This window comes from Neltuma alba, unplaced genomic scaffold (genome assembly GCF_004799145.2).
Source record: "Neltuma alba isolate B1F8T4 unplaced genomic scaffold, ASM479914v2 tig00012007_pilon, whole genome shotgun sequence".
Lineage (NCBI taxonomy): Eukaryota > Viridiplantae > Streptophyta > Magnoliopsida > Fabales > Fabaceae > Neltuma > Neltuma alba.
The window spans coordinates 10,020-21,646 of NW_021636578.1; the positions used below are offsets into that span (position 1 = coordinate 10,020).

Consider the following 11,627-nt stretch of genomic DNA (forward strand, 5'->3'; position numbering starts at 1 on the left):
TAATCCAAGCACCTTACGTTTTTTGAAAGTTTTCTCCTTCTGGCCAGTCTGTTTTTGGAGTTCAGCACGAGATATTATCATTATTTATCAGTTTAATAAAATGTGAAAATTGTTGTTACGTCCCAATATTCAGGAGAATTATTATGAAGTCTGAAAAATGTAATTACTAAAGAATTTTTATAATAATATGGTAAATTTTAAGTACAGGAAAACATATTCATGTTCTTCGTTTATTACAACTTTACAGTATGCTTTTAGGAATTTTACAGCAAGTCTCCCTCTTTTGTGCCTCTCTTTTATTTTGTGCATTTAACCTTTGCGATGAGACGAAGGGTAAGAAAGGCAGAGGGTTAGCCAATAGTCAGTTAGGTGAATGGGTGCGGATAGTTCATAGGAATACTATATACTATGAGGATTCTTTCTCAGTTTCCGTGCAATTAAGAAGACCGGAGCAGACTAGGGCCTCGCGAAAGATTGATCCTGCTCGACGATCTCTGCTACGACTTCATTCTGTCGCCGAGGATCTTTCTTTATTTTCCCCTTTCTACTCCCGCGAGCTTCCTTCTTGTAAAGTGGACCAAACGGCCTCGCCGTCCTGTTCTCTGTCCCTCTCACTCTCATTTACCCTTCCCTTGAGGATGGGCTTTTTCAGAAAGATAGCTGGATTATTAGGGTTTGTAAAGGACGACGTCCACGAATCCAGAGGTGAATCCGATGATGACAACGATGGCCATGCTCCCCCACGCGTCCGTTTCAAAGAAACTGGGATTCCCCGCAAAGGGTTTGGCGTCAAAGTCGAGGTTCCGGTCGATCGCCCTCACCTCGGTCCTGTAATTATTCCTTCTTCGTCCGGCGACGGGGGAATTCAGGTCTTTTATTTCTCAATTCGCGCTCTAAGTATTTCATTTTTGTGCTTTTGGCTGCTTGTAGTTCGTTGGGATGGTTGTATTTATGACCCGGCCGCTGTAATTTCATAATAATCGAGCGCATGTATTTATGCAAGAACATATTTTGGGTTTGACGACTCTTGATTTTATTGCTGCGAAACTGTTGAATCTTTATGTTTTGCTTCTTGGTCCAGACACCTGAATTGCTGAAATCTGCCCCCTCCTCACGGATTCCCTATTGCTGCGATTTTTAGTCCAATCTCCGTTACCTAATCTAAAATGTGAGAAAAAGGAATTCTTAATCTACAAATTCTACATTTAATGCATCTTATAAAAGTATTCATTGTCTTGAAGAAAGGAATTTCTTTCTAGTCGCTTGCTGTGAATGGCCATAATTGTATCTCTGGATCTTCTATGTCATTTTTGAAGTGATTTTTACTGTATAATTTAGTAAGGTAAAACTGAAAGCGTGCAGAAGTTATGGGGAAAAAAAATTCTGCTCACTTCTATGCACTAGGGACGAAAAGGTTGTTTGGAATGCATAGTAGTGCCTTTAATCATGCTTTCTACGATGGGCGCTATGTGTTATTGGAAGTTGTTCTTGCCTTTCTTGCTAGCTGGCATCCACGTACTTGTGTCAGTGGTCCTTCTGTTAGTCCTTGTAATGTCTCTTGTAGGAGGATTTGTTCCATTAAAATGGAGAAAATGCTGCCCGGAAAGAACTGAACTGACACAAATACAACTCAATCAGAACCAACTTTCAAGAATAATAGAAACAGATTTAAATCTAAGTATGAAGTTCTCTATCGGTATTATTACATGTGAAGCTAGTAGAATATCATTGCATATGTCTAACATTGCTTCCAATGCAAGACATAAGCCGTTCTTCACTCTATGAGTGCAAACATGGTGCATGACATTGTCTCAGTTGATCAATCCAAAGAGAGAAGGGTTTGGCTCAAAGTATTTGAGCCCCCGAATGAGTGGTCAATTTGCCTCATGTTTTCCAAGGTAACTTTCTTGAGAACGTAACATCTTTTGTAGGCAGTATTGCCAAAGTGATGTGCGTAAGAACCCACTCCTAACAGCCCTGCTGTGAAAATTCAGGTAGCCTTCATTGTATATAGAGTTTCATGTCTCACACCCAGTAGATATGGGACTCACCTTCCTCTATCACAAAAAGCCTGTTGGTGAAGTTACAGTAATAAGCGATTGATTGATTTTAAACAGAAGAAAAGCAGATGAGATTTTTATGCATAGGGAATAGTTATTTGTTCTTTCCATGGCATTTTTCAGGTTCATTTCCACAAAGCTGTTCAAGTACACGCCTGTATATGATACAATGAGTAAAACATCCTTTGAGACCTTGTATACTCTGCTGTAAAAATTATATTTCTCTAGAGTGGAACTTCTGTTTTCGATTGCTATCTTTACCATCTCTTGGTACAATGCTCTGCATCTATTCCCTGTTCTTTTGCAATCCTTGTTTTGACTCTCGTACTTTCATTGCATACAATTATGTTGTTATCTCAGCTGAGGTATTGAATAGAACCAGGACAACTCATCTTTTGTTTTATCAAGTCATCTTCTTGCTGGCGGTTAATATATCTTTACTCAAATGTTTCCTTCATCAGGGTCTGAGGTGGTATGCTGAGGGCCTTAAGATGGATGAAGATGGAGATGTAGCTGATGAATTCCTTGATGAGGTTCCTTCGGAGACGTCAGCACCTCAAGTAAGTCATCATAAATTAGTGGCAAAGTTTAAAGTTAAGAACGGTACCAGGCCGGCCAAAGTGAAGGGACAGACCTTACTAGATGGGAAGCTTCGGCAGTATGTGGAACACCAAGGCAGATTGCAGTGGGTATAAAGATCTTTCTAGAAGTTGATATGGATCTGGATTCTTTGGGCTTTAACTGTTGAGTCTATACATGCTATGGGAATCTGCCATCAAACTCTAGTCTTTTAAATGAGCTTTCCATGATGGTACCCTTTTGGTGTTTGGTTAAGTTTTATGTTCCGCCAGTAATTGGATTTATCTGGGAACTGCTGCATAAAGTCTGTGCAAGTTAAATGTTCATGATAAGGAGGTCGGAGTATGTTACCCAAGAAACTGAATTACCTGTCTTGCACAGCCTACGTCAACTGTTCAGTCAGGCGATTGAGATGTTTTGGGTTCAGCGATCACATAATGCGGAAAGGTACCTGGGTTAGCGGTATTAGTAAAACCTTAGTGGACAGCTTCTTAATAGACTGAGTTTGGAGTTTAATGCTCTTGGTGTTTTCTAGATGCATTGAAATTGAAGTTTCTTGTGACTCATCGAGGCATGGTAGACTGTATATTGAAACATTGTCCATGTTTGTTACTATTATGTTTCTATGAGTAGTGCGTTCCTTGCTGCATATAGTTGGCCTTTTACTGTTTGTAACAACTGAAATTTAATGAAGAGAGAGAGTCAAAATCAGTAGTTTAAAAGTTTCATCTTAATGTATTATTATTTTGGATTAAAAAATACACAGAAGGAACATAGACGAAGAGCCACCATCACTTACCATCGATCAAAACAAAGCAGCTGTTCTTGCGCTCGTTGATGATCGTGTTTCCTCCGAGTAGATGAGCTGGGACGGTACCTCCAGGCCGCAGAGCTGCTGTTGATTGCTTGGCGCTATGTTGTCGGTAACATGTCTGGCTTTCCTTTGTTTGTGTCGTTGCTTCATGTGCCTGCGTTGGTCGCTCCCACCCTTTAACTTCATCTACTTGTAGTAATAATAATAATTGCAAACTCGACAAACAATAATAGTTGTTTCATCAAATTGAACTCATTATAATCGTGTGCGTGCGTAATAGAACGATTTCTTGATAAAATCATGTTCACGGCTTTGGGTTCCTAATGCTAATACTAGCGTCACATTTAAAATGCTTAATACTACCTCCGATCCTTAATATAAGATCCTGGTTGATTTTTATTTTGATTCTAAATATAAGACCTCAATCTATTTTGTTTCGCATATTTATCTATTTTTTTCGAGATAGTCTTTATAATAATAGTAGTTCTAACTAATAAACTTGGTTAGTAAGGATATTTTAAGAAAGATAAAAACTATTTATTACAAATAACTATCTTAATTTATTTTTTTAATTTATTTAAATTAGTTAACTAATATTTTAAGAAAGATAAAAACTATTTATTACAAATAACTATCTTAATTTATTTTTTTAATTTATTTAAATTAGTTAACTAATTTTTATATTTAGGACTGGAGGTAGTATTAGAGAATTCAGCCTTACGATCCACTTCTTCCCTTCGTGCCCCAGCCCCATCAGCCCAGTCTAACAGGCAGCCCAAACCCTTTTTTAAAACTAAACTCACTCGGGGCAAAAAAAAAGAAAATAATTACTTAATTAGAGAAGAAAGCGGCATACATGTGTCCGACAATGATTGGATGAGCGGGGATGCACATATACGATCTAATCCTGCAGCGCGTGGGAATTGGTTATCCATGGATAGTGTTATCTCTGGTGAGTCCTGAGCCGTGACTCAACGGTGAGCTCCACCAGAAGCAAAGATGTCCCTTCGAATTCCCTGTAACTGCTGCTGCATTTCCGACCTAAGGTCGCGATCCTTTCCGTCGAAGACCAATTATTGTTTCACTTCTTTCAAATGCCGCCGCAAGATAACGTCGGAGCTCCAGACACAAGCTCAACTCACTGCTCGCACGGATTACTCCTCCCCATCTGTTCCCACCCATAAAGTTACAGTGCATGATAGGCAACGAGGAGTCGTTCACGAGTTCCTTGTGCCCGAGGTATCGGTTAATTTCTGATTGTTCTCCAAGAATATGCCGGAAAAGTGAAGTTGATATGAAAGTTTCCCTTCTCCCCATCCTCTGCAACGTGGTCCTTCATTTATTATTATTTTTTATTGCTCTTCTCCATGATATTGTTATTGATTATATGCTGTGATCTTGTGCGATTTATATCAATGCAGGATCAGTATATATTACATACTGCTGAGTCCCAGAACATTACGCTTCCCTTCGCCTGCAGGCACGGTACTAGTATTCTCCATTTTTCGGAACTGGCTAATCTTTTTTCTTTTTCGCACTAATAAAATAATAACGTATAGCTCTGAACCGTATTTTCGCTCTTATCTACTGCCGGACCGATGCCATTGTATAACACTTAAATGCTTAACAGATACTTGTTTCATAATATCTATATATTGTGATGAATTGCATTCCTATGTGGCTATGTGATTCCTCGAGCATCAACTCTGCCTTGCAGGCATCCTCAGTTTGACTCTATAAATCATGTGATGCATCTTGAAACTTACGTTGCATAATGCATTGCTTGCCGTCCGGATTGAATATTCTTCAAGAGTTTGATGCCGACTTCTTCTGTTGGCAGGTTGTTGTACAAGCTGTGCTGTGCGTGTAAAAAATGGACAAATTAGACAGCCAGAGGCACTAGGAATATCTGCTGAATTGAAAGAAAAGGCACGTATAAATGACGAGCTTGAATCTATAGAGTGGGCTTATTTATCAATGCATGATCTACTTATGGAATTTATAAACGCAATTATAATTTGGTTCTCAAATTATGTCAAAAGAAGAAAATTATAACTTTGGTTTCATTTTCAGTATGGGTTGTAGGAGACTTAACTGCGAAAGCTAACCGATTCAAACTAGGCATCTTGTGACAGAGTAGAGGAGATAGAAGTGGTGGCACAGTAAAATTGCATTTATATAGTCTATAGCTTGTTCACAAGAAGGATGGTGGTGTTAGCAAGCATGATGTTTTGGATAAATTTGATTGCCAAAAAAGGGCGGAAAAGTGATGAAGATGTTTTATTTGATTTAAAAGAAGGATTTGAGTTAGGAGTGGCGCGTCTTGATTCTCCATTTATATTTTATAGTATCTTGCTTATATGTTGTATTAAATATGTACCAAAAAAACTTATCCTGTAAAAGGAAAAAAAAAATTAATGCTGCCCAAAACAACGGTTAGCTTGACGTTATTGGCCATCGTCTGTCCTTTGTTCAGTGTAGACATTCCTCTATCACTAATGGTAATAATCAATCTCATCACCGAAGGAGTTGCTTGCCGTTCTTCCAATTACAAATTGGAGGATACGATCGTAAACTCAAAACTCAAACATAAAGTACTCGTGCTATTTTTTGAAAAATGAAAAAAATAGAAACTGCTGTAAGTTAGATTCTGATCCAGAAAAGTATGAAACTTACGAGCCTTTTCAGGGTTATGCGCTTCTTTGTGTGGGCTTCCCGTCTACTGATATCGAAGTAGAGACTCAAGATGAAGATGAGGTAATGAGTGATACTGCAATTATGTTTTGATATGAAAATATTTCCCCTTTCGAGTGATTGAGTTTTAAAATTTTGGAAATTGAAATGAACTATAAAATATTGTTGCTGTTATCATTCGTTGCTGATTCCTGCTGTGGAAGTGTTTTCTTGATGCAAGAATGTAAATTTTAGTGTATCTGGATAAATCTGAAGATCACTATCCTCAATCAGAGATTATTACCTGCAGATCTCCTTTGGAATAGACTTGCTTGTTTTGCCTTTGTGGGAGCTCAGTTTGTTTCTTTCTTTTTGCCCTTCTTTTCTTTTTCTGTCACGTGGAGAGTTTTTTTTTTTTTTTTTTTTGAGTTGATGTTCCCTTTTGCTTTCTCCTCTTCGTAGTTTTTTCTTCCTTAGCATTATTGGTTGGGGAGGATTCCTCCTCCTCCTCCTGCTATGTACTCTGCGAGTGTGTGTCCTGATTATGAATTGAGGGAGTGATGAATTCTTGGCGCTTTCAGGTATATTGGCTTCAATTTGGACGCTATTTTGCGCGAGGACCTGTGGTAGGTTACGTTTTCCTCAACAGTCGAGTACTTGAATTACCAAAGAGTAAATGTGGCTTATGATCCCCATGTTAATTGTGTTACTTTGGCATGTTCATTATTACAGGATAGAGATGACTATGCCTTAGAGTTAGCCATGGGTGATGAATAATCAATTCAGACAAATTCTATGGAGCGAAGACCGAGAATTTTACGTGTTCCCCTTCTCAAGTTACTGCTCTTTGGCCTGTAGTTTTGACCTCACATTAATCTTTTAAGCATGCTGTACATGTATCCTACCCTGGGTCATTTGATATAGTGAACTGTATATCACCCTTGTGTATGCATCGCCGTGCTTGCATGGCTCAGTCTATATTAACTATCTGAACATTAAAGCTTCATACACGCTTCTTTCTGTCTTGATTTCCCGATACATAAATTCGTGCACCCAAAAGAGAAGGGACAAGAAAAGTGAATTCATAAGGTTACGTCGTTTTCCCTGGCTCTTACTTTGGATCAAATGGATTTAACTACACATACTAGAGATGAGGCCAAATCAAAGGAATGAAGAAAAACAATGCTGGTAATGAGGATTCTTACTATCGTCGGTTCAAGGATGACAAAGATTGCTCTTGTTCTACCAAGAGAAAATCTCACTATCGTCGGTTCAGATATCCAAAGAATTCTTACTCCAGGAGAAGATCCAGAAAGCCTTTCCTGAGATACTTCAGGAGGCGCAGACCTTATTCAAAGAAATCTGACAGGTGCTACATATGCAAGAAAAAGGGGCATTTTGCAAAAAATTGTCCTAACAAGACAAAAAAGGATGTCAAGATGCTAGAACACTTGCAGACTGTTCTTATGATCAATGAAGATGAAGATATAGAATCTGTGATCGAAGAACAAGATGCTCAGAATGAAGAAACACAATATGTTCTTCCTTACTCTGAGGATGAAGAAACTGATTCTGAATCCTTTTCTCAGGAAGATGATAGTCCTCAAAGGTATTTATATTCCTTTGAACAGCCTGTGCATCCGTCTTCTTTCCTTGGTTCCGTGGCTTCTCAGCCAGAACACAACAAAATCACTCCTAAGCCAAATGTCAAAATTCATATCCTTCCAGGAAGATATGAAAAGCCAATTCCTGTTATTGCTTTTATTGATACTGGAGCATGCAGAACCATCATGAACCCTGATATTCTTCCCCCTGAAGCATGGATCCCTTGTGATCAATTTTTCCTTACTGCTAATTCAAAGCCCTTCAAGATTGAATGGATAACTCGCAGGAAGATTGGTATTCAATTCTTTCCAGGATGTGTTCTATGGATGAAAGTTCTTGGTAGTGATCTCCCGGGGAAAGATATTCTTATTGGATTTGATGCTTATAATCATACTAGGAATCTTCAAGTCTTGCCTAAAGGAATTAGATATAAAAGTTTCTTTAGTGCATATACTGAAGTTCCTAATCTCTTTGAGATCCAACAGGCACCACCAGGATATGAAGATATTCGAGATCATCTTCTCAAGTTTTGTGCTGATAATCATCAACAGTTCTCTCATCCATTTCCATTATGGAAAAACCAAGAATTTTTCATAAAACTCCCCTTCAAGAAGAATGAAGACATCAGCCCCACGAAAGCCTCTCATCCAGGAATGAATCCAGAAGATCTCAAGCTCGCCAAAGAGGAATTTGCTGCACTACTCAAACAAGGCCTTATTGAACCAACAAAATCTAATTGGGCTTGCCAGGCATTCTATGTTGAAAAAAGATCAGAAATTAAAAGAGGGAAGAAAAGGTTAGTCATTGACTATAAGCCTCTTAATATTTTCCTTCAAGATGACAAATTCCCTTTACCAAAGCCCAGTTCACTTACAGTCCATCTTAGAGATGCAAAAATCTTTTCCAAGTTTGATCTTAAAGCAGGATTTTGGCAATTGGGTATCCACCCAGAAGATCGACCCAAAACTGCCTTCTGTATTCCAAACGCCCAGTACCAATGGACTGTCATGCCATTTGGGCTTAAGGTCGCCCCATCACTGTTCCAAAGGCCATGACCAGAATCTTTGAACCTATGCTTGATAACCTCCTCATTTACATTGATGACCTTTTACTTTTCTCAAAAGATGAGGACTCCCATAAACTTTTATTGACCCAGTTTGGGGAAATAATTGAAAAATACGGGATTATGTTGTCAGCAAAGAAAGGTGAAATAGGTGTCAACAGCATAGAGTTTCTTGGAATGCATTTTGAAAATGGTCAGTATTATCCCGGACCACACATTGCAGAAGAATTACTCAAATTCCCAGACGATAATCTCACAACAAAGCAAATCCAACAATTTCTGGGCATTATTAATTATCTTCGGGATTTCATCCCTCATGTGTCAAATCATACCAGCCAGCTGTCCAAACTTCTCAAAAAGAATCCTCCCGCGTGGGGGACAGAGCAGACCTCAGCTGTCAAGACCCTCAAAAGAATTGCACAGCAACCACCTCCTTTAAAGATCCCTGACAGAGGGTTACGAATCCTCCAGACTGATGCTAGTGATGACTTTTGGGGAGCTGTCTTAATTGAAGAAATAGATGGAAAGAGATTTTACTGTGGACATGCAAGCGGACAATTCAAGGAGTCAGAAAAGCATTATCATGCTACCTACAAGGAGATCCTTGCAGTCAAAAGAGGAATCGAGAAGTTCAGCTTCCATCTCAGTCCTTATCAATTCAGAGTAGAAATGGACAATACGTCTTTTCCAAGAATGCTTGATCCCAAGGGAAAGACTTTGCCAGACAGCCAGTTACTCCGATGGAAAGACTGGTTCTCTCGCTATAAATTCACCGTCCATCATCTCAAAGGTCACCAGAACATCATAGCAGATTTCCTCACGAGACCTCAGAAAGTTTCCCAGCCTCCGAAACTCCTGTCACTCTCCAGACCTCAACCTCTTTTCATCCTAACCATCTCTGAACCAGAAATGCCTCACAGAATGAGAGCTACCATTTTCCCTCCTGGATCCCGTCCTGAATCTCCAGCAGATGTCCAAAACCTTGCCAGAAGTACTATGTTCTACTGGCTCCACCGTGTTTTTGTAGATACTGGAATCCACCCTTATCCTCAGCACTTTGATGCCGATGCTCCTTACCTCACTGTTCCCATCATCAAAGGACCCATACCAGAAGAACTTTTATGGTACATCTGGTCTGTCTCAGCCAATTATACCTGTGCCATAGCCTTCTCAGCTGTAGTCATACATGACCACCTGAATGACATCAGGAATCAAAATTCTCCTCTTACCACACTCTTTGAGATGATTGCTCCTCTTCCCTACTGGAGAGGAAAACTCTGGAAAATTCTCAAAGAACATAATATTTGGGACTTACCAACTCCCAAACAAAAAAGATTTTTCTGTCTGTATACCTTTTTCAGGAACTATGGAATAAGTGCTAACCAGAGGCTCTACACAGACAACCGTCTGATCCTCCAGGTCACCACCCCCTCATGGCCAAGAAGGGAAGCATTGCTAATGGAAAAAATTGGGAAGACATTAACTGCACTTAACCAGCCTGACACGGGAGAAGACACTTCATGTCTTTCTCTCGGACCTTTCCCTCCAAACTCACCATCTGCCAGCAACACAACACTTGAAGAATTCCAGAGAGATTTCATCCTGAGTACTGTCAGACCTCCACCAAATAGGTCACAAGTCCCTCCACCGACAGAAGCCGCCAAAGACCCTTATGACGGTGACAACGACTCACAAATTCAACTCACTCAGCCTGAAGGACTCTATCTCCCTCAGCCAAGTTTCCAGCCACAACTCCCATTCCTTGCAGGGGAATCCCAGGATCCTAACCAAGAAGACCCTGATCCAGAACTCGAAGATTACTACTACTCAAGAAGCTCAAGGAGACACTATGACTCAGATGACCCTGACCCAGAAGGCATCATGAACCTATCCCCTAGCCATGAGCCTATCTATAAAGACTAGGGAACATCATCATCAGAAAATCTCCTTTTGGGATACTCTGAAGATAAAGCGGGACCCGCCAGAATCCTACTTTATGTCGCTATCTACTTTTACTTTATTAAAGTAGTTTGTCCTGTAGTCTATTTCGTCCTCTTGTAATAAATGGAGTAGTTGCCATTATTAGGTGTCATTATGAGAGTAGTTGGTAGTTAGTAGTTGTGATTATTAAATGTCATGTCATAATGACGTCTACTATTACATCTACCCGTCATAATGAGGTGTACTATTAGGACTTTGTCATGTAGTGACCCCGAGCGTCTATATAAACCCCACTCTGCCATCAGTTATGGGCAGAAGGAGTTGTATCGACTTCCTTGTATAATACTAGTGTGCTTTCCTCATGAGTTCTCTCTAAATTTCTCTCTTCTTCTGAAAGCCTCACTTATGATATCTTTCTTCTGTCGCCAGAGATTCTAAGTATGCTCTGCACTTGCCTCTTTAAGAGGATCATGTGCATCAGAAAATAGAATCCGACCACGATCCATGAAGGAGTGTTTGGTGACAATCTTTCCAGTTATCCTAGATCTGGTATTCAAAGCTGAGAGTCCTAACGTGGCCCGTCAATGAGTTGAGAATGAGTGGCCTTACCTGGACTGAAGCCTTGGATATCAGATTATGTTAGCTTGGTTCGGTTCAGCTAACACCCGCGTGTGGTATCAGAAAATAAAAGCCATATGTAATGGGAAAAGCCCGGTTGTACACCGACCTTAGTCCAAGTGGCAAGCGCCAAGTCACCCTACGTGTCCACGTGCTGACTCACAAAACTTGCCATTAGGGAATAGTATTTTTGCTGACTTATTTAGAAAACCATGATAAACCCTCTCTTGTAAAAAAGGAAAAAGACAACCATGATAAACATGAGGAACTTTTT

At 39.7% G+C, this 11,627-nt stretch overlaps 3 protein-coding genes across 4 annotated transcripts; all 3 read left to right on the top strand.

Annotated features, from left to right (window-relative positions):
* The first annotated feature begins 347 nt into the window (after positions 1–347).
* On the top strand, positions 348–3,361 carry LOC114720890 (uncharacterized). Its single transcript, XM_028906611.1, has 2 exons — positions 348–869; positions 2,522–3,361. Exons 1-2 carry the CDS (start codon positions 639–641, stop codon positions 2,753–2,755), a joined length of 465 nt encoding a protein of 154 aa, XP_028762444.1. The 5' UTR covers positions 348–638; the 3' UTR covers positions 2,756–3,361.
* Positions 3,362–4,363: 1,002 nt separating this feature from the next.
* On the top strand, positions 4,364–7,154 carry LOC114720897 (ferredoxin C 2, chloroplastic). 2 transcript variants are annotated; one of them, XM_028906619.1, is made up of 6 exons: positions 4,364–4,692; positions 4,875–4,944; positions 5,294–5,382; positions 6,142–6,210; positions 6,708–6,752; positions 6,859–7,154. In XM_028906619.1, the coding sequence occupies exons 1-6, from the start codon at positions 4,453–4,455 to the stop codon at positions 6,901–6,903; spliced, it is 558 nt and encodes a 185-aa protein (XP_028762452.1). In that variant the 5' UTR covers positions 4,364–4,452; the 3' UTR covers positions 6,904–7,154. The 2 variants fall into 2 exon arrangements, with proteins under 2 accessions (XP_028762452.1, XP_028762454.1); XM_028906621.1 differs by having other exon boundaries at positions 4,368–4,692; positions 4,875–4,938.
* Positions 7,155–7,295: 141 nt separating this feature from the next.
* On the top strand, positions 7,296–8,786 carry LOC114720898 (uncharacterized). The gene has a single exon (XM_028906622.1). It carries the CDS (start codon positions 7,296–7,298, stop codon positions 8,784–8,786), a length of 1,491 nt encoding a protein of 496 aa, XP_028762455.1.
* Positions 8,787–11,627: the final 2,841 nt, after the last annotated feature.